The sequence below is a fragment of the Micropterus salmoides genome, unplaced genomic scaffold, assembly GCF_014851395.1.
Source record: "Micropterus salmoides isolate LMB-PRFRI ecotype aquatic unplaced genomic scaffold, ASM1485139v1 Ms_hic_scaffold_2, whole genome shotgun sequence".
NCBI classification, from domain to species: domain Eukaryota; kingdom Metazoa; phylum Chordata; class Actinopteri; order Centrarchiformes; family Centrarchidae; genus Micropterus; species Micropterus salmoides.
Window position 1 is genome coordinate 21241461 of NW_024041150.1, and position 26775 is coordinate 21268235.

At 44.3% G+C, this 26775-nt stretch overlaps 1 protein-coding gene across 10 annotated transcripts in view; it reads right to left on the reverse strand.

Annotated features, from left to right (window-relative positions):
• Positions 1–26775, reverse strand: part of LOC119913416 (nuclear factor 1 B-type-like) — a 70681-nt gene that overhangs the window by 33644 nt on the left and 10262 nt on the right. For all 10 annotated transcript variants that reach the window (XM_038732834.1, XM_038732830.1, XM_038732831.1 and 7 more), the window contains exon 2: positions 25403–25934. In XM_038732834.1, coding sequence (XP_038588762.1) covers positions 25403–25934 — 532 coding nt within the window. The remainder of the gene's footprint in view (positions 1–25402; positions 25935–26775) is intronic.

The following is a 26775-nucleotide window of genomic DNA, read 5'->3' on the forward strand; positions in this document are numbered from 1 at the left end:
TTGGGGGGAGGAGACAGACCAATGACATTCCGTCGTTGTAGTCCTCCTCCTACACATACACACAAACACAAACACACACACACACACACACACACACACACACACACACACACACACACACACACACACAAGGAGCAGTCTGGGAGCGAGCCGCTATAGGCTAATGAGGTGACACTCACCGTCTGGAGACTAGCCAAAACAGTCCATTAACTCCTAGCCAGTAGTTAAGAGGAGAAGAAGGAGAAAGGTGGTGGTGGGGAGGGTGTAGAGGAGAAAAGAGGAGGCGGATGGAAGGGGCACGCTAGCCGATGGGTTGGTAGGTGGAGCGTGGGGGGGGGGGGGGGGGGGGGGGGAGAAAAAAAAGAAGAGAGTCTGAAGTCTTTCAGGATGTGAGGGTGGGGGGTATTTCTGCAGTTTTGTAGTTGTGAATGAATCAGCGGGGTGGCTGGTGTGTGTGTGTGTGTGTGTGTGTGGGGGGGGGGGGGGGGGGGCTGTGCACGAGCGTTCACTGTCGGCGATTATGCTCTGTGGAGGCAGCTCTTGAGGAAAAGTAAGACTGTGTGTGTGTGTGTGTGTGTGTGTGTGTGTGTGATGGAGTAGAGGTGGTGGGGTGGGCGGTGGATGCCGCACGAGAGAGAGAGGGGACAAGGGAGATAGATCCAAAACCCCCCAGTCAGGCAGACAGACCTTTGACAGAGGAGCTCTGTGATTCGCCTCTTTCATCTTCAGAACCCCCCTATCCAGTCGGATAATTATGAGACAAATGCACTGGACCCCTGCTGCTTGAGTGGCAATGGGCATGGGAGGCCAGAAACAGAGCGAGGGTTCAAACCTGCACGTCTCGACTGGTCTGGGGGGGGGGGGGATGGTGGGGGTGTTTAGGGGTCTGGGAAATTCCCCACTCTCCCAAGAGAGACAAGTTGGCCCACAGATCATAGTTCAGGGACAGTCTGGTTGTGATACTAGCGGGGCTTAACTGGTTTTAGCCGCCAACTTCCTTTCAACTTCCACACGGACGAACACTGCTACTGAAGAAATACAGCGCTGTTCGTTTTTTTTAGACGTTTTTTTTAGACGTGCCTTTTGGAAATACATCTAAAATGCGCTCTAGGATTTCTGATTTGCAGGTGGCGGAATTTGCGACCGAATGTGTTCAAACATGTTGTTTTGTTAATGTATTTGATGGTGCTCTGGTCTGCACTGATAAGGGAGCACAGTTAGGAACTGCAATAGTACCTACATCTTTATCTCATACAAACCATCCGCTGACAGCTTTACCCCTGAAGCAAACATGCATGCAAAATTAATTTGGATTTGACAAAAAATTCTATTGTAAAGCTACAGTGAATATATGTTTAAATAATTGTGTATATACAAGTAGGAGAAAGAACAACCAGACTCTTATTCTATAATATCAATAGTTTTCATTTTTGATATCTACAGATAAAAAATAACTTTAATTGATTTTTATTTGCATTACAATTTAATTTGCAAAGTCTCTTAATTCTGACTCAGGTCTGTGTAATGTTGCGTGTCTGCGAGGCCTCTGCCAGTGATGTGTCAGTGATTGTCAGCGCTTACGACGGCGTCAGGCCTCAGCCAAGGGGGAGTTCCCACTGGAGGGAGCAGCAGGCCGAGCCAGGGCGAATGGGTGCTCCCTCACAGGGCAAATGGCTCTCCTCCAGCTGGGCGAGAGGCCACTGAGGATCCCTGCCACCCATTGCCACTGTTTGCACTCCCTGAGCTCTGCCAAGCGGGCAGCGGCAAAACGCACACAAACACACACGAGTGCACACACACCTTGAACTGGGGACGTGGAAGGAATTATCCGATCATAGAATGCCACCACATCTAAGACCAGATCTTGGCCCAAAACAGACAAGGAAAACAAAGCGTGCACTCATTCAGACGATTTTGCTGGCACTGCTCCCCTGGAACGGGACATAGGGTGGGAAGGGGGTAGAATCAACCACAGAGTTTAATGTGTCATTACAAGCATAAAAACAGACTACGGACATTGCCAACAGATGTCGAGCCAGTTTATTTTTGCCATTACAACTCCAGTAGGGAATGAAGCGGCAGGTGCAAATCAACACAGTCTTGTAGCTTTCTTATTTATTAGCCAGGCTACTGTGCTGCTGCGTCATCATTCCTACCTGATCTGTTATTCAGACATGCGTCATGGAGATAAGGCTGGTTATCAAACCTCAATCCTGTTTATTTACTGATCAAAATGTGTCCGTAGCAGAGCGCTGAAGTACCAAAAGCTGGCATCCAATGTCCGGTCAAATTTGTAATCTTGTTCTCTTATTCTTTGATCAGATAATTCCATTTTTAAACTGGAATTAATTTTCTTATAAGTTGAGAAAGTCAGGTATTGTATTAGGCCTAGTGCATGCACTCAATCCTACATGTGGATTAGATATTACTTGTGTGCCACATGGGTAAGGACGGTACCTTCTGGCAAGGTGTAAACCAATCTTTAAGAGCCTTTGTTCTAATAATACCCACACCTTTCTGGACTTTCTACTCCCAGTATGGCCGTAATGACGGAAAGATGTTTTAACTCTTTAGGGTGTACGTTGTTCAGATGCAGCAGGCCTATGGGGAAGCTTGTTGGTGGTTTAAATGCCGGCTGCCAGCCGCATGGCCAGTAAACCGCCCCTTCCCTGTTAATGAGCCTGGAGACGGGGCTTTCAGAGGCCCCCAGTCAGAGCTGGCCAGAATCAAAGCATCCATGGGGATCGAGTCTGGGGGGCAAGAGGGTTTGTTGAGGGAGGGGGGTTCGTGTGTCTCTACTGGCACAAGACCCGGGAGTGAAACCTTTTGGGCAACGAGGGAAATTATAGAAGCTAATTCACAAAAAATGCCTACTCCTATAAAGGAAAGTGTTAGAGGTTCTTGTGGAATCACAGTACCAGGTAAGTCCTCATTTTGCGAGCCGAAGCGATGCACTCCCTTTTTTCTTTAAAAGAAAGAACAGCATCATAAAAACAGGTTCTCACATAACTCAAGGGGGAGTGACAGCGGCTGTGCCCGCCACAAGGTCAGTGTTGGCAGTCATCCAGAGACAGTGGAGCTCCTCATGGACAATTTACCTGTCTGAAGATATTCAGCTAACAACAGCTAAGGTGCAAACCATATTTGCTCTTTGTGGTTGTAACTCCCAAATGCACAGTTCAAACACAAACATCTAGAGACTCAATCCAGTCAACAGCCCATCATCTACCTCAACAAAGCACCAAATAATCATGACAAAACATCTCGGTCTTACAGGAGATCAAAATGCAAATCTAATCTCTCAGGATCAACAGAGTATTCCCTTTGCCACAGCACAAGAGTATGATTTATAAGTCATACTTAAGTGCATGCTAAGCGAGAATTCACAGCCAGAGAGTGAGAGAGAACTCTATTCCACGTTCCTGGCAAAAACACAGAGCGCAAATCTGTTCTGTGCTACTAAGGCCTGCTGGGGCAGCCCCCTCTGCCACTGCAGCAATAACAACATGTGGTTTGGCTGCACAGCGCCAGTTTACAGTGGGAAGAGGAGAGGCGCTAAATTAATTTCATATTCTGTTGTTTGAGAGCCATAAACAATGTTACAGCAAAGCATGGCATCCACAGAGGCGACCACAGTGTTTGGTCACATGATTAGAACACATTACATCAGCAGCTTCTCAGGATTTGGGGAATATATCGTTATGCACTGCGAGAATTGAGACATTACAAATCAAATCTATATAGAAAACTGTGCTCATACTGAACACACTGTACGAAACAAAGGTGTGTATGCATGCTGTGTCTTCAGGCATGACAACCCAGGTCCTCTCTCGCTATTTAGGACATGAATGTAAAGGGCCTTTGTTTCCAAATCATTTCTGGGTTGTTGCCAAAATGCAAGGATGATATGCAGAACAAAGACATTTGTCATCAGGCCTCACCTGGCAGGTTTCTGTTTGTTTGCAGGAAGCATGAATATTGTGGCTTTGTGATTCTATTCTTGCTATGATAACATTAAGAATGAAAGGCTTTCTGAAAAAGCGAGTTTAAGTCTTCGCAGGCTGTCTTTGCAGCGCTGCTTCAGTCTTTCCCACGAGGCTCTCAAACTATAATCTCTTGAAATATTTGCACAGATGACGGCAGCACTCGGCTGTTTTGACATAGTGCGGCATGAGCGCGATCTAGCAGTCACTTTTTCCATCACTTTTCAGTTCAGGAACAGGAATTCCCCTTTTGCCGCCTTCCCCTGTAACCCGCCCGCCTCCCAGCACTCCTTCCTCCACTTCCTCAGACTGCTAGGATTTATCCACTCAGGGCCACACCGCAGGGGCCTTTACACCCGCCTCACAGCCAGCTCCCACAGCTCTTGCTTTCCCCTCGTCCAAGCATGTTGTTTTCACTTTATCTGGGATGCCAAAAGTTCATTCACTGAGATCAGGGGTGGGTGGGAGGGCAAACAGCTCTAGGGTAAATGTTGCAGGAGGATGAAGAGAGTGGTAGTTCCTGTTCTGCCCTCGGTCAACTCAGGAAGGCAAGCATGGCAAGCAGGTCTATCTTTTAATGTAATGTTTCTGGCAGGGTTGCCTGTGAGCTATGACAAACAAACAATAGAGTATATGCTATTTTAGTTACAAGCAAACACATACACTAAATCTGCATTTTCTTTCTGCAAAATGAGGAACTCACACAAGTACAATACATTATTTAACCTGAAAACATTTGAGGATTTCAGTTATTTCACATTACTGCTGCATGAGTGTGGTGTGGAATCTGTCCGAAGGACCAGAAAACATAACTTCCTGATACTAGCCACTGCGTTGTATCATGGGAACTGGAAGGAATATCAAAGGTCTATCACTGGAGTCGACTCTATAATCCCGCCTCCTGGCAAGCATCTATATATATACACACACACACATCTCTCCTTGCCTACGTTTCTTTTCTCTCCTGATGTATGTGCATGTAGAACACGCCATCTCTTTGCTGACACTGACAGCATAACATGCCTGCTGCAATCACAGCTCTCGCAAGGTTGGCAGCCCTGCAGAAAAAACTTTGCGGTGCCGGTCTTGGTCCAAGCCACTTGACTTGGCAGAGCTTACCTGGAACAGCCTACCCGTAGGACTGCCACAGACTCTCTCATTGTGAGCTACAACAGCTGATGTCAGCCACACCTCCAGTAAACTGACTACAACTGACTTCCAGGTATTTGTCAAGGAAGAAGGAAGTAACAAGTTTGTATAAACAGCTCCCTGCTGAGCTGGTTGAACCGCTTGTTTGTTTCCAGTATTTTTAATTAACTAAGACATTGATATCAAGTGAAAGAGCTTAGGTGAAACCTTCAATATCATTTTCAGTAAAATGCTTCCTGATTGTTTCTACCTGGTTTGAAAAAAGTAGACCAAATGTAACAAGGTAGAACAAAAGTACAGAAGCTACGGTTTCTTTCACAAAGGACAGAATTGTGCATACAAGGTGACTTTTTTTATCAATTGAGAGAGAATTACACAGATTGTATGACACCATATGGAATTCTTTTTACACATAATGTATTTCCTTTGCAGGCACTGTGAAAGGCGAGGCCTACAGGGAGTCCTCCTTAGGAGGAGGGGAGGGGGAAAAAAGCTGTATGTATGGTGAGGAGGGAGGGGAGGTGGGCCGAGGGGTTTAGAGGGGCGGTCCAAGCACGCTCAGCGAAAATATGCCTCATGCACTCGTTGAACTTGGGGCCTGCGCGGGCTTCTCTCAAGGTTACAGGAGAGGCCTGTGCTGAGAGGATCAGGAGAAAGAAACCATGCAGCAGCAGTCCACACGCAACAAGGTTTCCACTGGACTCTGTGTTATGCTGCTTTCACTTTGAGACATGCTTTATTTTCATGTTCCCCATGAATGCTAGGTATAATCACTACGAACTTATAACTTAATAGTATCACACAACAACGACACCATTTAATCTCTGACTGTCAGAGTCTTACTGCAAGTGTCTGTTGCTCAGATAACAGAAGCAGCGAGCGAGATCGCCTTTGACACCAGGTTTCCTTCCCTCCTCAGCGCCTGACGGGACCCCGGGCCATGTATCCGCTGCCGCACCCCTGAGCCCTCTACCACACAAAGGTAGGAAGCGGCCGCTGGAGCAGGGCGCATTGTGACGAGGCCACTAAATCACCTCTCGTTTTATCCACCGCCATTTGCGCACGTTTCGCCAGAGGAAACTATAAAGACAACAAGGTTTAGTAAATACATCTGAAGAGGCTGGCTGGAAAGACCATTTGCTAACTGAATGCTATGTATGTTAGGATATACAAGCTTTTGATATGAACTAAAAATGAAGCTTAACAAGATTACACATTCACAACACCTGCACAGTTAAAACTGTGTTAGAGAGGTGATCATCCTTGAAACTTTTGAGTTGGAAGAGGTTGGGGGGACAAAACATCTTATCTTAAGATCTTATTTTAATGTGTCCACAGTTAATTGCAGCAATGCAGAGTAATTGCATATGTGATGGTATACAGCATTTAGGACTGTCCACAAGTCCGAAAATAGTGGAAACATGGCACTTGTGTCTGAACAACAACTTGCATTTGACTTCACCCTGACAGAAAGGGGTCAAAGAGCAATAGGTAGTAAACACTCAGCTTAAGAAGTTGGTCACTATGCCTTTCCTCAAGAATTAGCAGGCCATTAGCACATCGTAAAAAGGGTCACTTCTGTGCTTTACAACAGATTAGGCCTGCTTTCATACAAACAGCCAAGCAAACTGATTCAATGCCACCACATAGAGGATGGAAAACAGGGTTCCAGAGCATGTAAAAGTTTGGAGAAAAGCCACAGAGGAATTATGTCGACATAGCTACTGCAACGCACAGATGTTGCTTTGATATAAGCTTATTAAAAGGACCAAAAACATTTCTTCACAGTCAATCCCAGCTAATTTTCCCGAAAAACAAATTAGCATAAGATGAAGTGGGTCATTCTCATGTCTTGATTAAAGTAGGCCTCAGCTTTGCCCAAGTGGCCATGCAGCAGACTGCAAGTTCATCTTTGCGCACTGAAGGCCTTATCGGGCCCCTTTTGTAAACGGGGGGGGGGGGGGGGGGGGGGATAGCCCCATCGAACATAATAAATTGAGCATCAAAGCAGCTATAGAAGAGAATCAGTTGGAGCATTAGAAGCCACTTGGGGTTGTCAACGTAATGGCTTAGATGTCACTGGAGAACATCTTCATGGACGTAACGTGGGCAAACAAATTAAGAGGGATGAGCTTGCACTTGGTGGATTAGTTTTAGATTTATAGAGGCAACTTGGAGCCAATGCAGAGCAGAGAGGAAAACAAGTCTATCAAAGCTGTGAAGGCGTCCACATGGTAACAGTAACTGAAGCACATCTGCACATGTGGCACTATGGAAGACTTACTGTAAAGTTATTTGTCTGGGGAGTTGTTCCAGCAAACGGGATCTGAGGTACATTGCAAACTGGCTTGACTCCTCACTAATGAAGATTGCAACCTCATTTTTCTTAGTTAACCTTGGCAACTGTATACTCAACTGTAAGGGTATGGCAGTGTGTGTGTGTGTGAGTGTGTATTGTGTGTCCTGATAGCAGGTTATGTATATGGAGTAGTAGCCCTGTAGTAAGCACTCGCTCTCATCAGCACTTCATAAAAAGAGGGTGTGGTGCAGGTGCTAGGAGAGGAGTGTGGAGGAACCTATAGATTAGGTTCAAGTGTAAAGGCCGTGGAGTCAATGAGGGACAATTTATAAATGTTTACACTAAATGTGATTCATCCTCTGTGAGGGGGGGACAAGATGGAAACAATCCATTTCAGCGCCTTTCGGAATTGAAGCAGTTTCATTTCTGGCTTCAGGGACATCTGCAGCACTTCTGCTCCCTGAGCAGCCCAAGACACTAAGCAACCCAAATGTGAGACAGTGGGAAATGCACATGCAAGATTTTTTTTTTAGGCCAGTGCAATTTCTCTGTGACACATATACTGCACAGGACCTCAAGAGTGATAACATGCACAAACTGCAGCGTGCTGAGGGGAGTGACTGCAATGCTTGGAGCCACAGGAGAGCCGTAATGCCAAGATGTCCTCCGAGTGCAGCCCCCTGTATAATCCCACAACCTACTTTACGGGGAACGCTCCCCTCTTTTGCTGATGTGTGGATCATTAATCACATTTCATATCAAAGGCCTATCCCTTGCCACAGATATTCATTCCCAAAACTCAAAGCTATGTGTGTCAAATACTCCTCTTCACCAGAGCAAGTTTCTCAAACTTTCCTCAATCTATTATCAAGAAAGGGGAGCTGATTAAAGCGTATGAAATGAGTATTTTTGAAAAATCATCCAAATCTAGGGGTTTAAATCTTTGTAGGTGAAGCACCTCCAGACTAGTGTCTCCGTGCAACCATGTGAAAAGACTAAAAATACAAAAATTAAAGAAGCATTAAAAGAAGAAGAAAAGAAGTATGACCGTTTTAACTTCAATTTAACCAATGCTGCTTAAAGCCGAGCTCTCAAAATTCTCGCTCAGCACGCAGAACTGGCACTTGAGACATGAAAGGGCAGCTGCGACGTTTGGTTTATATTATATCTTAGTGGTTTCCACATTGTGGCCAGGGGATAAGCATCGGGAGAGGTTTATCTCTGTCACAGTGCTCTATAGAATATGTAAACACTATGTGTAATCAGTGCTGCAGTGAAATGGAGTGCAGGGGGGTGTGTGGGAAAGTGAAGTGCTTTAGGAATAAGCCGCCATCTTACTCGTTGAGCTTAAAGAAAGATAAAACATTGGAGTCAAAGCTGCAGAACCTCCAAGCCTATATGTTGGGGTTTTACAGTATACAGGGTGTTTGTTTTTTGAATGAATGAATCCACAGAAGCATCTTTTTTTTTTCAGCAAGTCTTACGCAGGCAGCAGTGTTAGTAACTTAGGAGTTAACTTCACTCTGCTGAAGAACTTCACTCTCATCTGTCCCCATCTCCTCCATCTTTTGGCTTAGCTCTGTCAGCGTGTCTTTGTCCCTGTGATCCACCCTGTGAGGCAGCGCCGCTCCTTTTTGTGGAGGATGGGTACTCGTTTTAGACGAAGAGCCTCTCTCCCGTCTAGAGCCCAAGTTTTAATATGGTGTCCAATCAAAAGTGATTAAGCATCGCAGAGCACAAACAATGCTGGCCCTTAAATCTCTGTGAACCCTCTTTCACTAGAGCGAATGAAAGAGCACTCTGTCTGCAACAGCAGATGACAGACGTGCGCTTGAAGATAAGTCTTCTCCATGAGCCCTTATCCTGCGAACACCCGCTGCCGGGCCAAATAAAGAAATAAATAAACAGATTACAAAACGCCAAATACAACAGAACAGGATCCCACCTTGAAAGCATCAATGGGGAAGTGAAGGGTGTATTTTGCCAGTGAATGTTCCCTTTTACAGCAAAGTGCCTTGAGATGATAGCTAAAACCAGTGGCACCAGACAGGCTAAGTTGAGCAAGTGAGCCACCATGCATAACTCAGCTGAAAGGAATTACGTTGATAATAGAAGACAAACACAGCAAGCTATATGAGCATACAAAGACAGTATAGCAAACAAAAGCTTGTCAACGAACAGGCATGAACACAACTTCCAACAGTAAATCCCTAACGAAATCAACCAGCTGCCTGAAGTACAGTATCTTTCACATGATAAAGAATTATTTCAAAAAAAGCAAGCTTTGCGAAATATCCTGCAAATCATCATGCCTCGCACATAAATGACCCACAATCACAAGGCATGTTGCATGCTGCATGTAACACAATACCCTGAACTGATGCATTAGATACATGCGGATCCTGCAAGACATTTAAGGAAAGCTGGATACCGGGGGCAGTTAACTAACGCCAAGAGGGCACTGTTCTTGTGGTGCCTTTTTAAAAAGAGCTAGAGTAGTGTTGCAGCTTACAATGGCACGGTCGTTGGACGAATGTTTCATCGTTAATATTATATGAACATGTGATAGTGTTGCCTAAATACATGTTTTCAGCACGTGTAATGCAATCTTACATCAGGTAGCTTCTTTGTGTAGTAAGACTGACTTGGGGAAAATATTGGCTGGGCGCAGTCAGGCCTAGGTTTAGCAGAATATCCTTAAATGAAGAAAATACTTCAAATTTGAGGTTTATTCTTTATAAAATAAAAGATAAAATTTTGTTTCCAAATTATCAAAACAACAAGCAGGCAGCACTGGCAGGGCTCTACTAGCCCATACGAAGAATTCAATAACCGCATATACATGCAGACACAGTTGCAAACTTGAAACAGAAAGAAGCAGACAAGCGTCATCACTGGGAGGTCATGACAGGGAGGAGCTGGCGCTATGACAACAAGACATCAGCCGTCTGCAGCCTGCTGCCGTCAACAAGTCAGCATGAGCACTACCATCTGACTGGGCTTTCCTAACACTGCCCCCAAACACTCAGCCAAAACTAGCTATTGCTGCTGCTGTTACTGGCTCCTGCTTTCAATTTCAGCGGAGTGGGCCAAGTAATGGCTTCAGCATTTTGTGGTCTGCCGACACATATGGTCCGTGTAGCATTCTGGTCCTGCCCCCCCCCCCCCATCGATCGTTTTGGGACGTGCAGGGAGATGTGGGCAGAGGAAGACAGACACAGTCCCAGGGACTGTGTCTATGGGGAGGGGGGGGGGTCTTGTTATGACTGCCATGAGAATTGGGCTCTTTTTCGGACTACCGATCAGTGTTTTGCCAGAGAGTGTGGAATCCACCAAGTTGTACTTGTTCATTCGTAGCAGCGAGGTTCAGGCCTTTAACGAATACAATGTGTAGGAGGTGCTGTACTAAAACTCCTGTTATCTTTTAGAAGGTCCCCAGTTACACAAGTCTTCCTCTTGAATTTGATCTGATATCAATGTAATAAACTTTATTCCAGCTGTTTTTTTTGCTACACTAGGTTGGGTGCAGACATTGTAGGTATGACCATATTAAGGAATCAAACCCAGACTGCTGACCAAATGGGTAGAAGCTCACTCGCAATCAGGCTAGCCTCCCATTAGCCCTAACAGCCTCCCAAAAAGTGTTTACAGTAAAAACAAAAATTTTGCAACAAGTCATAGGAATGACCACATTAACTTTATCATTTACGTCACCACTAATGCCATTGCTGGTAGTTAGGCTGCTGCTGCTAATGCCCGGCTGCATGACCTAGATTAAAGGTTATTTGCACAAGTCACAGAGGCAGCTCCTTTGGCTCGCCCTTGTTGGGTTTCCTTATCTGGATTTGTCTGGACAAATCTTGGACACAAAGCGCCCATTTTGTGCTCCTCTCTTGAGATCCTGTTACAGCGTTCCAGACACGACGCGGTCCACCAGCGGTGCCTCTGGGAGCTTGGTGTTTGGCGGGGCTGCGCCAGATTAGGTGCTTCCTCAACTTCAAGCATATGATACATGTGCACTCCTCTTTCGTCTCCGAGCGCGCTTTTGTGCATTGATGGTGTAAAATGATCAGCGAGCGGATCAAATGATGTCATGGTGCGAGAATTTAGATATAGCAAGCCCCCCCCACACATGTCTGTTACCAAGCAAAGAAAATATACAAGTGGATCCAACAGTGCTTCAGGATTCCCCAAAGTCCATGTTCTGATTGCTATAATAATTGCGTTATTGCTCAAGCACCATCCGCCTGTTACTACTTGAGATAGAGCAGGTAATTTTCATGTCAATTTCCTGGACAGTTCAAGGTAGGATTCAAAGCATGTTACAAAATAATCCTAAATCAAAACATGAAATAAATTATTGTTGGACTTAACTGTACAATAACACTCTGTTGGATACCAAGAAAAATATTAGAATCTGTTGTTTGTCAGTGGTACTGACAGAAATAACTATGCCTCTCCACCCAAAAACATACATGCACGCCGAGTGTGTGGATACAGATGCCTTGAGGTTGATATAGTGGTCTTATTCCTCCTATGCTCTAGAAGGACAAAGTACAACTAAGAGAGGGAGCGAGAGCCAGGGAGAAGGGGAGAAAATAAGAGAGAAAAGAGTAGTGTTCGCTGACCTCATTCTGACAACAAGCCCGGGAAGAGCCTTTCCCTGGAACTGTTTCGCAACAGCGCTGTTGTTTATACAGGTGGTGGGTGAGTCGAGCAAGATATGCAGAGAGCGTGCATTTTGCAACACCTCATTATGAATACTAAACACATGCAGCATGTCATATCACACACACACAAGCAGTTTATCCCTGGTCCAAAGTGCGGCTCGGGTTTCCTTTTAGTTGTGACATTTGCATGGAAATGCGTCATTTTGTAGGCTGCAGCCAATTTATCCTTCTCTGTTTGAATTTCAAAGTCAAGTTCCTTTACGTGATCCAAGAGCTGTCAAACACTACTATCCTCGGGTATCGTCCAGTGAGTGCTCGCCTCCTGGAACGGAGGCCTCTGGTTGGCTCGTGCGTTTGGCTGCAGGGCCGTCTCCTGCAACAACATCCACTTGGCCGGAGTTCAACCCACGTGGAAAGCTACAATAGCCCAAAGGTGGCTGCCCAGACCATTGTTTATGCAACAGCCCACTACTGCCAGGTTAAAGGGAAAAGAGCAAGACAGTGGATAAATATGCAGGGCTACTGCCTGCAACAGAGCTACGCTTTCTGTTAATGCCTGTACAATTACAGCTTAGTAAGGCGTTTTATTATTAAACCGTTTTTACTCTTGCATGTGAGATTTGTGTTAAGATTGTTTTTACCACCACAAAAAAGCAGGGAATTAACTTGTTCTTAATTCCACGCTTTTTTAAATTATTGTTTTCCCTTAGTGACATGCTAATGATTCCAGTTTAATTGAACATATTGCTATTAATAAATATTATATTGGCTTTTAGATTGTTTGCTTTCTAAAAGAAGTGGCAAAATGTTGCAGTGATACAAAATGGAAATCTGACACCTTAACCAAAGCCATTTAACTTTAATGAAATCTTACCCACACTAAATAGATTTTTACGCTATTATTTCTGTAACAGTTGAATAGAGCCTGAATACAAACCCATGCATAAGTTAATGTAGCGCCTATCTTGTTTTCCCACTAACTGGCAAGGTGAGCCAAATCCATTATATCTTAGAGAGATGGGGAAAAAAAGATTCACACAACAGCTGTTTAGTAAACATACCAAAGTAATTGTTCCAAATGCCTTACTTTAACACAGATTAAATGCAATTAGGGGCTGTTTATCTAACCACAACAAGTCTCTCTGCCAAAAGAAAAACCTCTGTCACTGTTTCTAGCAGTTCTGCTCAGAGGCACTACAGCTGGGAATAGGATGCCTTTTTTTCAAAAGTAGCTTCCTTATGTACAGGAAGGAAGTTTTATACACAAACAAAGCTTATGCTCATTACATAGGAAGACTATAGGGGTGGAAAAAGCGGTTGGTTGGCTAAGGCAAAGGTCTTCTGAGGTGAATATGAAGAATTTAGGTCAGTGCAGCCGAGACATTTAACCAGCTCAAGCCGCTGCTGCCTGAGTGGAAATAGCACGGGAGGCCAGGGAGAGGGAAACCAGTGCGTCACAGCTCCCGGCCCGATTCCAGGCTCCCCCCGACCCAAACAAGAGCCATAACTTCCCTAATGATCCCAGATCATGTACGCCTCTGACACGTTCCACCAATAGGGAGCACTTCCTCTTCACCTTTGAACTCAAAGTGGGTGTTTCTACCTTTGACTCCACACAAAGTTCAGAACATGTAGGCCTGGTGCGATTGTATAGTAGGATGAAGAGTTGGAAAAACTTCATCTGTGAGGTTTGAATGCCCCATTGTGAAAAATCTTTAATCCAAGTGTGCACAAAAACTTACCGCAACACTCCTAAAATCTGGAAAACACCCTATTTTAAGACCTAACAAATCTCTTAATGTCTTGAACATTTGCCAAATCTTGATAATCTGACACCCTCTTGCTTTCATTTTCAGTCGCCCTGTCTCACACACTCACACACACACACACACACACACGCATTGTAAACAGTCTTTATTGAGACGTGAGTGCTTGTATAAACATAGCCGAGCCCTATTGAGGGTCTGGGGCTGGGTCGAACAATAAGAGGGGGAAAGTTGCTGGACGTTCCTCACAGACGGTGTGTACAAAATCCAATTATCAGAGCCACGGCATTAACATTCCAGCAGTCTGGCAGGTGACGGCTCCGTCTTTTCAGCACCCCCCCACCCCACCCCAACGAACACACACACCACCAGCATTGGATAGAGTCACCCGGCAGCACCTCGACAATACACACACGCAGCCCTCTTCAGCTCCCCCCTTCTAAGATCCCCCAAGTATTGAGACATATATAGAGAGAAGAAGGCAACGAGTGAGGAGGCAGTTGAGGGGGGGGGTCCACTAGCGACACTAGTCTTTTCTTCAGGAGATCAGTGCTACCGGCCTAGCAGGCAGTATCAGTCAATGGGGCATTCTTCTCCTCTCTGTCTCTGGGTGAGAATATGCTGATCGCTGATAACGTTGCTTTGATTGCCATTATGGGAAAACCACTTTTTGTTTTGAGCGTTTGCCTCTAAACAGTGCGCGCTTTGTCAGCCATGGGAGATGTTCGTGGCGTACAACATGCCGATATATAAAAAAGGTTCAAAGGTTCAAACAAAAACAATGTTGTTGTTCTTGGCTATAGGGCGAGCTGATAACAGATTCAAATGAAGTCCGAGCGTACAGGCCCCCTCAGTGACAACAGAAACATGAAACTAACCCAGAGAGCAGCACGTTGCAAGTTTAACCCTGCGTTCACTTAAAAAAACAGAAAAAACCATACTAAAGATACTTTTAAAATGCTGACTTTAGAGTCTCGTCTTATTTAATTACACCCTTTAACTCCTGTAATTAGCCTCTGCACCTTCTTTCAGCATTAAACCCTCTGGTATCATGAAGCAGGCCGTCATGCATCATTAACAGTTGCTTTGCTTTACATACAATGCACACAGCCCGTATCACTATGGGATGGGGTGTACATGATAGAGCGCATGTGATATGCAACACCTCTGCCTGGTGTCCTGCCCTGTACCCTTGTCGTCAGGTCCTATATATATAAACTTACATCTGGAAGCCCATTCTGCTCTTTCCATCATGTCATCTTACAGGGAAGGCAGTAAGAGATACAAACAGTAAAGTGCCTTATGGTCAAGTCAGGCTGGAACAAATTACTTTTCATTACAGATTAATTGTTTCTATAGTGCGAGTGTTTATAGGTTTAAGAGATATGGTGAGGCACGTCTGCAATCACTTGATTTTCTGTATAATGGAGTGAATGACATTGTTTTATGTTATATGTGATCTATAAACAATGAATATGCAACACCCTAAAGTATTATGTGCCATTTGACATAAGTTTTTTTATTACAGTCCTTTAATAAAGCCTTTTAAGAAATGCCTCATAAATGTTTTCAGTTTTTACTCTACTTTTGCTTTCCCCTGCCCTCTTTTCATAGCTAACAGTAACTAAGAACTCAACTTTGTCCCCCAACAAAACTCCTTTTCTGTTCCCATTTTCCCCACTCTCTGTGTTTCACCGTTCCTCCTCTGCGGTGAGATGTTAGTCAAGTGTCTTGTGGCTTTCACCACCCTCACCAGAAGGCTTGTGCGCGGTTAATTATTCTTGGATGGCGGATGAAAAAAGTGAGCTCTTTCTTTCTTTTCTTTTTTTTTCATTAGCTCAGCAGCGGTTTCCCATTCATAATAGTTGGCACTGGTTTCGCACTGCCTGCCAGAGATCACACCCCAACCATTTTCATTTTCCTTCATCCATTTGTTTCATTCATGTCATAGATTTGGCAGAGGCCTGCATCGTTTTCCTGATGGCCGTCAACCCTTGTTTTGAGTCTCAAACTCCCCGTTTGCGGCTTTGTTTTGCTTCAGAGTGAAGAAAATTAGCATCCAAGTGACTTTGTACTAAGTATAATAATTATTTCAGTTTTGGAATTTTTAATTGTAATCTAAAACTGAACCAAAGATACTTTTGCAAGTAAAGCACTGCTGACATGCTCTTGGATGGAGAGAAGACTTCACTCATTTAAACTTTTCTTGGGAAAGTAGATGGATATTGTTTGTCTATGTGAGTAGCAGTGTTGGGGTAAATAAAAAGTTTAAAAGAACCATTACGTAAAGAGTGTGAGTTAACACCCCCCTGCCTTCATACTGTATATTATCCTTTAAGATTGTGGCGGTAGTGCACACTGTGTAAAGCACTCTACCCCCACACATTAAGTGCATTACACAGTGCATTTAGCTATCTGAGGCCCCAAGAAACAGCAGTTTATCATCATACAACTACTGGAACTATGCCCACTGACAGGAAAGCCGTATCACACACACACACACATTTAAACACACTGCTCCCGCCCACCCGTTCAGCAACCACTTTGCTAAATCTATCAACTGCAGCTGCGTGCATGTGTTTTAATGCACACACACAAGCTGAATACACGTGAGTTCACATGAGCATGTGAGCATCTGAATCCAAACACTCAAATGTGCTGTGCACATAGCCTGCAGATGTGTGTGTGTTCTCTCAGGGCTGCAACCCAATCCCAAAGTGTCAAATAAAACCCAGAGTCTTAAGCGTCAGGATCCAGGATTCCCAACATGAAAACAAACAAGATGGCTACCGTGTCTCCAACCCAAGCAGAACTTGCGGTGTTAACCAGCTCCCATCTGAACGAAGTTAGAGGCTGGCTAACAGGAGTGCAGAGGAGAAGAGTCTCCTGGGGCAGTTGGCTCAGCAAGCGGGACCCGAGGATAGCTGCACCGTGGATTAGGGCCCCACAGTGGTCCATTGTTAATTGGGCGCCATGTGTGAAAGCTACAGAGAGATTAGTTTGTACAGCTGCTGCCATTTGTCATAACTGCCCTTAACAAGACACACATGGCAACCCAAGTTACAGCCAGAGGTTTTGCAGAAAATAGGGAGAAAAAATGGCTGATGAGCGTCTAACAGTTTGTGAAACAGACCTGCAAAAGCAGATGAAGATGTTCCTGGGAAACACCAAGCAGACTCAGCTGGAATCCCAACAGAGATGCTGTGTTCGAGCATTACTCATTTAGCCATCTGTAGGTCAACTAGGGTCATTATCATAACTGCTCAAATAACTATGTTAAGCCAGTAGAAATCCCAGACCACAGGTTGCAAACAATTATGTGAAAACAATGAGGGAATATTACAACTATTACATCATGGCCCTATTGGGTAAATCTCAATGTAGACAGGATCTGTGTTTTATTAGACAGGCAACAGTGGAGATAACAAGAGGGCTGGTGACTATTATAGCCTGATGACCTCTTGTTAGTCAAATGTCCTTGGTAATACAGGCTACACCATGAGGTTTAGGAGAGGGATGGTGGAGTGGAGTTAGTTTTTGGTAGGAATCCACAGTGTAATTGTGGGTTGTAGGTCTGCACACATGCTGGAGGCCTAATTACAATCTTGACTTGATAAATCCGGAACAAGCTTTTAAAGCACTCTCCCTTCCAATTTTTGCCTGACAGGTGCCAGAGCACTGTTGTTATTGAGAAGCTGCGGTTCAATGAATCTAAATGCAGTCTAAATGAGCAATAATCTGACGTGTGTGTGTGAAGTAAATGAGTTCAAGGTTTTCTGCATGCACGTGTACATGGGCGCATGAATGTGAACATGTGTCCCCGTGTGTGCATTTTTGTGTTTGCATATAAACTTTTGGAAGGGTTTTCAACAGTCAGTACAGCTAAACTACCAGCTGGAGGCTTGTGCCAGTGGAGAGCCAATTTGAGAAGAATTCCAGCTATCTGCAGCCAGATCGTACAAGCTTTCAGAAGGCACCGTGGTCAACAGCCCTGTTCTTCCACAGTATAAATAATAAGATTTCATTAACCGTCCTGTTAGTACTGCAGCCGTCTTTAACCACATGGTCTAGAGCAGCACTGGACTAGCTTGTTCCTAACACAAGACGTTGCACAGTGGCCAAACATTTTCATTATTACTAAATCCATGGACTCAGTGTATTGTCCAATGGTTAAGAAATTACCCAAATCTAGATTCACATATTATCATACTTGCTTTGGAGTTTTCTGATTTAAGTTGGAGGTTGTGTTCATGCCATGGCAAGAAATTTGAGGAAAATTTGAGGTTTTCTATTTTTCCTTTTATTCCCCGTATCAGTTTATTTCATGACTTGATGTAGAGAGGCAGTGTGAAAACCACATATCTGTCACAATCGAGTAAGTACCTCCGTAGAAAAACTGTTACATCTGCTGGTTTGGTGATCTTGAGATATGAGATTTTCATGTTGTTCCAACCAGCAAGGTGTCCATAATTCCTCCCTTCCGGACATTCCCTCTATATGGCTCACTTTAAATCACATGCAGACACTGCTCAAAGATGCTGTCTTTCATAAAAGACTGCATGTTTAAGTAAGTGCTAAAAATGTAAATGACTTATTTTCCTACTCTCCTTTCCTTTTCTTCTGTTCTATAATGTTTTCTTTCAGTAAAAGCAAATAACCATATTGGTGGTTGTATTGTTTATTACATTGAATATATGGCATTGTCCACTGATCGAGAGTTGGTTTCTAAATTTGGGAGCTTTCTGACATATGTGAGGGAGGAGTGGACGCTCTTTGGCTAGCTTTGACAACTCAATGGGGCGCTGATGAATCCGTCCCAAGCAGGCCATTCCCAAGCCCCAGACACCATATCCCCTCTTTGACCCACTGCACTGACATTAGAAAGAAATCCTCTGGGGATTCACCCCCCTCCTACCACCACCACCACCACCACCACTACCCACCCCAAACAGCAACATGCCCACCCAAAAGTATATTTTGTACACCGCTGCGATGGCGGGCCTTTCTTTTTCTGTCCTGCTCAGGTCTTGTCGAGCCGTCACAGTGATGGGCCGTACTGTACTGCCAGACAAAAGAAGAGACAACCATCACTCTGGGCCACTGATCGACCCTGTCTGGACTGAAAAGACTTTGATGGGGCAAAGCAGGGTGGGGGGTGCTGCACAGAGAAGTTAGTGTCTCCTGGGCAACCACTCTGATTGTCTGACACTGCCCAAAGTTCCCCATCACACCCCACTTAATACCCCTTCCCATTTTTTCTCCCCTTCATTGGTTGTTCACAAGGCTCCTTCCTGGGTAAAGGGGACAGGCTTTTGCATGAAAGTCTCAGTCTGGTACTTGAGGGTGCTTTTCTCCTGGCTGACTTGAAAACATTTGAGGTCAAAAAAAAAATCTTTACATGAATTTTCCATCTAAGACCTCTGTTTCTCCTCTATGAACCTTCTTATGCCTCATTCCTCTACAGAGACCCTGCTGTCTAACTTGACCAGTCTAGCGGGCAGATGGGACAACGGTAAGTTTTTCTAGCAGTTGCACTAGTATGATGGCAAAGAAGATAGGGAAGCCATGGGATGGAGAAACTCAGGCAGCAGGGAGGGTCTGCTTTGTAAGGCAGGACAGTGAGGTACAGTGTAGTGCCTGGGATTGGGGGTGAATGTACCCATTTGTCTTCATTTGGGAGGACCGGCAGACAGGGTGGGGGTGGGGAATCTATCCGGGAGGAGTGGGAGGTGCCGGTCCTCCAGTCAAGTGGCCTCAGGGGGATTTGAAATGCATTTGGGGTCCTCCCCAAAAGCCTGGGAAAGTGTGGTGAAGCTGAGATCTTAACCATAGACTAATGACACAAACTGCAGTCCTTAACCAAGTGTAGCCACAAACGCAAAGCTGAGTCTCACAAAAAAAGCCTTTTCAACACAATGCCTGTGCCTTAGAAAAAGGCTAGAAAAAGCCCTTTTTTTGATGGATGCAACAGCGCAAACTGTGACACAAGCAAATTAAACACACTGTAGCAGAGCAAAAGAGGGAGTTGTAAATTTTGTTGAGAAAGAAGGCCTCCACATTTCTCAGTGGCCTCTGCTCCGAGTTGCCTTGTTTCCATGGAGATTTATGTACACATGGCACACAAAAGAGGGCCAAGGAGGTAACACGGCCTGTTTAAGCCTTGAGGTATTTGCTCGAGCAAAACCCCGCTGCTAATAACACAGGCTTCATACTGAGCCAGGCAACCTGGCTGCAATGCACACAGGTTAGTGTTTGAGAAAGAGCAGGAGGGGAAAGAAGGCAGAGGAAAGTCAGATGGAGATCACAAACATCCAAAGATCCCGGAGTGGGGGAGTGAAGAACATTAAGGGAGAAAGAAAGTGAGCAAGAAAGAAAGCAAGAAAAAAAAAGACGGAAAGCAAAGACATCAAGAAGAAAGAAAAAAGAACACCGCAAAACATAAATAGCTCCCGGGTTAAGAGAAAAAGGATCGGGTAAGACATTTAGTGGGAAGCGGAAATCAATAAGGCAAGCGGTGAAGCTGGGAGGGAGTTCTAAGTGGATTAGATTGAGAGAATGTGTTCGATAGGTTATGGCTCTGAGAGAGAGGTAGCCAGACACCGCAGGCTCTATTGCATACTAATAAGGAAGCCAGAATGGAAGCTAAGCACAGGGTTGTGCAGTTCAATCTGAAGGGTTTTTCTATATGGCTCTGGAGTCATCGGTTAAGGTTTTTCCCAGGATTTCTATTTTTTACGGTCCTGCTGATTTTGTTGTGAATGTTCACTAATATTCATGTCTAAGAATAAAATTCCACTCAACTTCCAAAAGAACCATTCGAGCAGCTTTTTCCAAAATCATCCACTTAAAAGGAGCTGACAGACTTGACTTAACCCAAAAAAGGAAGACAAACAGTAGTGTCCTTATCGCTGTCTGCTCACAACAACTTTTGTTTCACACTTTTGGCAAAAACCCAGCCACCCTTTCTCTGGCCAAGTGCCTAGGCCTGGGACAGCTGTCGTGGTCTGAGTCTCGGGCTTGAGGGAAAGCCAAGCAGTGAGAAAAGAAAAGAGACTGCGAGAGAGAAGGAGTGAGAGAGTCATTTGGCTGGGCAGTGTGCCGCAGGGGTGATTCCTGATGGCAGAGGAGGATAAGGGGATGAAGAGAGGGAGGGATAGATGTTGTGCTTAGTCACAGACCTCCACTGTGACCCAGAAGGTCAGGCCTCCACACTGGCCGCCTGACCAAAGCTTCTGAGGCAGCCGGGCGGAAAACAAGATGCAAACAGCTACCCCATGCAGCGTGGGGAGCCGGCAGGCCAGTCTTGAAGATAGGGACCAGCCAGAATACCCAGGCTGAGGCATTGGAGAGGGGGGTGATGAAGTGTGGGGAATCAGTGGTACCTACTCCCCCTCACTTAGGCCAGTGAACCAAAAGACCACCAGCCACAGTGGTGGTGGGAGAGCGGAGACAAACAGTTGCCAAGAGACCACCGGTGATCCAGCCACCGCCGCAGTTTGACCCCAACTGAGGAGGTCAACAAGGGGGGCCCTCCCGGCAAAAAGTCTTCCTCCTCCACGTGCCCCGGGCCTGCACCAGCACATTTTCACTGACCTGTTTTGCTCAATTAAACTTCAGAGGACACCCCGCCACATCTCTTTGCAAAGGTCACGACCCCAGGGGCAGAGGTTAAGTCTGGCACTCGTAAAACAAGGCCTCCATTAACATGGCAGCATGTATTCAGAGGTAATCCATCCATTTCCTCAAACTATCATGACAGCGTGAAAAAAAAAACTTAAGTTACTGGGGGGGGGGGGGGGGGGGGTAAAGGTAATGATGTTTTATGGCCGTGTTAACGTTCAACACTAGAGTAATGGGAAAGCTGCTTGACCTTGACTTCTTTAGTCTCCCATTGGACTACCTCAGCAATCCTTTTCTGTCACTGGTTGTGAAATCCAATGACAACTTTCCCAGAATTCGTTGTAGCAATTTCTAATTTGTACCATTCTTAAAGTATTCCACATAAGCTACCACTCGTCAGATTTATTTATATTTGAGGTAGTTTAGAAAAATGTCTGACAGATCATTTCCTACGCATTTTACCAAAATTCCTCCAAATTCTTCAGTTAGATTGCTTGTGTATCTTAATCACATGCCTTTTAAATTATTTTATTTACATATTCCATTAATCGCAGACATGTTTTAAGAATAAAACATTTAAATATGCAGTGCCGAGAACTTTCAGTGACTACAACTACAAACATTCCCACATTTGTTGAGGAAATAGTGATGAGCAACATCACAAAACCAAATACAAACGAGGCCTGCAGTATTCTAACATGTCCTGACATGACGATTATCTACATGCCTTGTTACCACTATTCCATCAAGTTGTTAAACTGGATATGCAAAATATGAATCCAGGTGGGGAGAGGCGATGATTCAAAGAAAAAACAGAAAAAAAGAATTGCAATTCTTGTTTCATCAGATAAAGATAAAACAGTGCATTGGAGTACAACAGCAGTGTGTGTGTCTGTGAGAAGCCAGGGCCCTGTATTGAACACGGCCTGCCAGTTGGCACAATGGATGCCACAACCCCCACTCCCAGCCCCCAGTCTACTTCCCAGCGGGCATTCATCTGGGCATGCACATGGGTGCTACAGCCCTGCCTGGCTAAACGCGTCTGTGCCACAGAACAAGGGGGCTGAGTGCCCTCTCTAAATTCACCCAGCACACTCGCTGCCAACCTGCCGACCTTTCTCAGGCAGCAATCCACCAGACTCAAAAACAAATACACCGTGAACGTATTGATTTTTTGCCACAAAAAAATAACCAGAATAAATACTGTTGAGTAACACATTTTTTGTTATCCAATTATACAACACACCAGAAGTGAGCCACTGCCAAGTAGCAGGACAGAGAGAACGGTATTAAAATCACAGTCCGGACCCATTTTTTTCCCCAGCGGTTCGCACAAATACCAGATTCTGTTTCAGACAGAGCCGTTTGCTAGTTTCTTTGTGTTTGATTGTATGTTTGTTTGTTTCGTGCAGTTGCAGCAGAACAAAGGCAGCGGCTTCCATTCTGCCACTGTCAAAAAACTTTCCAAAGTGTCCACTGCATTGCGGATGCCAACCAACGAATCAAAGGCACGCTGCAAGCAGACAAAGAGGGTTCGATGCCAACCTCCAAACCTCTAACAACCATTACTGGTGATTTGCCTGCCTCCCTGGCACAGTGCAAAACAAAATGGCGCCGCACCACACGCTAGCACAATATGGCTGCATTGTCTGGAGATGGGCACTGCTTGGTAACTTGAAGAAAAGGAATAGATGCTTTAGCTTGCAAAAACGGGGGGGAAAAAGCACGGCCGTCTCTGTGATCCCGATAAAGAATGCTATTTTGTATTTGCCAACGTTTCAACCCATAGAACAGAAAATAATCGCACTGATCCGCAAATACGATGTTGAATTCGAGTGAATTTAATTCTATGGCGAAAAAAGAACATGCTGTTTCACCATTTATTTCAAACACTAAAATGTATATTTTTGCCTATAATTTGCTCTTCCTCCAAAGCGGACACATTTTCCTAAAATAATAGCTGGTGAAAAACCGTCCATTATGTAAAATACAAGCACCGACATGTCATTTAAAACGGAGTATATTATGAAGAAACAGCACTAAAGAGCCATTCTCAAGTTGGTACTGAACAGTTAAAAATGCAGCAGATGCAAACTAGAGAAGCGGTGGCATCCTACAAAAGACACAAAAGAGGGTCTGATGCCAACCCCGGTGCCAGTGGCAACCATTATTGTCTGTGTGCTGTGCCTTCTGCTTTCCCTGGCACTTATCAAACACAAAATGGCGCTCAGGGTTTGATGATAATGAGCTAGCTATACCATCATTTCCCCCTCAATAGTAGAGTATTGGTGGTTATTCTGTGTTGCTGCAATTCATTTAATACAGGGGAATTTCTACAGGGAATACTAGAGGGGGGATTCCTTTGGTGTCAGCAGATAAAGGGAGGAAGTTCAGAGAAAGAAATGAAATTTAATTATATACTGTAATAACCCTATATCATTTTGAAAGAGTTGTGAAGGTTGTTGCTTACATTCTGCACCAAAAACAATCTGGTGTCCAAATAACAATAAAAAATATTTTCTGCTGAATGCCTTATCTACAGTTTTTTTCTTCTCCTTAAACTTACTATGGAATATCAGATTCAAAGTGATGTTTCTGTCAGGAAAAAGTGGGTGAAAATTCACAATTTGTTTATTCCAATTTACAGTTCGGAAGACTAATTATGCACTGCAAATCTGCTTTTAAAAAACAACTTCAGTGATACATTTTGGCTTAAATTGTCGGTGTTCAATTGTCAAATGTTCCAGTAAATGCCAGTATTTTATTAGTGTGCAGCAGTCTTTTGGTTGTATATCAACAGGAAAAATACATTATATTATAATATTGTTATTCACTTCTGGAAAAAAATTGTTTTAACACATCCATTTAAAAACATTTCAGAAACAATTCCAGTAACTGTCGATTTCAATTAATTTCGCACTGTGCTGAAAAAAATGCATGATTCAGTCTTCACATCGATCACTGTGTCCGCAAAAAGGCTAAAAGAAACCAGCTTTTCAGGAATGAAGAAAAGACAGAGGCTTTCATTTCAGCACGATCACATATCACACGATTTTTAATAGACACAATATCTTATATATACTCACACTACTTAAAAACTAGCTGCTTAAATATATAGTAAATATTCAAAAGGTTTATTCGTATCTTGCTAATATCATCAATTAATCATCAACTTGCTAATATCATCAATTAATTATCAATGCTAAAATCTAATTTCACAATCAGAAATACTTTTATTAATACGTTTATGTGGTTATTACCTTTTTAATGGTGGAAATCTCATTTTAAAACAAAATAGTTCTACTGTTATTTTTGACTGGCAACGGGACAGTTTTAAAATGACATAAAATTACATTATATAATGGGGACTATGGGTACAAAGGCCAAACACCAAACCTGAAAGAACAAGGACTTTATCAGAATCCTGTGTTACTGGTACACACTACTGGTGGGTTGATTTTGATTTAACTGGTGTATACTGCAACTTTCCACAAAGTTGCATAGGTGCACAGTGTGTGCTTAATTGTACAAGCCTGTGTGGCTGTGTGTGTACCAGATAATGCATACCCTCTATAGTAATTATTCACTTATAGTAAGTGAATAATTACTGAACATGAGTAGGAGCTGCTGCTGGAGTACAGCAGAGCAAAGACACATTTAAAACATGTCCTAAATGTAATATTGATGAACAGATTGTCTGTAATGAGCCAAATGTAAGATGCATATATACAGTACTGATGATCAGGCTTCTTATATTTATTTGTCTGGCCAATGTAGTGATTTCTGCCAGTCTTAGCAAGGCTTCCAAAAAAGGAACACATGTGACCCTTGACCTTGCTATGCCATCATTCACACATGCGCATTACCTCACACGCACAGTAGAAACAAACACACACAGTATGAGCGTGAACGTACCTTGGTCCTGGACATAGTATGCCAGAAACAAGTCCAGCTCCTTGACTGATACTGTTATGTGGTGTGGCTGGACACAAAGTGCTGGGTTGGTGCAATGTGTAGACTTGACAAGGCGTTCCCCGTCTGTACTTTCCAGAGGGATGCCTTTGAAGAGGATGACCATCACCAGGTCCAGACGCCAAACTTTGTCGGCCTGCCGCAAACAGTCGATCCGGCGGATCTTGCCCTTCTGGTCTGGGTTGGATAGCACACAGCACGGGTGCTTCTTGCCCGTCACGCTGAGGACAAAGTCCTCCCGGTACTCCTGCCGAATGTCCTTACGCAGCTTGGCCAGCAGCCTGGACGCCCATTTCTGCTTAACCTCGGGCTTCTCGCTCAGAAGCTCGTCCTTCACCGCACGCTCCTCGTCCTTGGACATGCGCTTCTCGTGTTTCTTGAAGTACTTGCGCTTTCGGGCCTGGAGGTTGAACCACGTGTAGGCGATGGCACGGACGTGAGGAAGAAGTGCCTCGATAAAGGGATGAAATTCATCCTGGAGCATCCAAGGGACACAGTAAGGAGAGGAAAAGAGAGAAGGAGAGACATGTAATCAGAAACTCATGTCATCAAACATGAAGAAGAAATATGGGTTTAGTCTGCTACTAATCTGAGGCAGAAGGGAAGTCAGACCACAAACAAACAATTCCTCTTAATCAGTCACGTAATATCTCATTGGCAGTTTTCAACAGCTTTAAGTCGAGAAGTTTCTCTTCACATAGCAACACTGGATTTACCATCCCAAATGTATCTGCGTACTGCGTACTGTAGGTATGACAAGGACATTCCACTGTTTATATCAACTGCCAGCACTACAATAGCAGCAAGCCCGGTGACTGAATACACTCCCATCTCTGCTCTCATTTCCCGAGCATGCTCTGAGCAGGACTCCTGTGCTGCTGCTGCTGCTGCTACAGGGAGTATGTGCCCCACACAAAGTTACATTTCTCTTATCAAACTATCCACATTCCTACCTGAACTTATCCCATGTTCACAAAGGATGGAAAGACGTGGGGTGCAGTCACAAAATAGGTAGTTTTGGATATTCCCATTCTGTGGGCATATACAAGCAGCCTCGGGCACAGGCTGCATGTTCAAAATGCATTAAGAACCGAAAGGAGGCACATGAAACGAAGTAGTGAGAGGTATTTGCAATGGTTGAGTTAGGACTCAATTCAAAGTTCATGCCAAATCATTTCAAGTAATAAAGGTTAACGCACGGAATGACACTTGCCCAGCTTCATTCCAAAAAACCTGAGGTTAGTCAGGGATATTAAAATCAAGGCCTGCTATTTAAATTTTCTCTCTCTCTTTTAATTTAAAAAAAAATATGTATG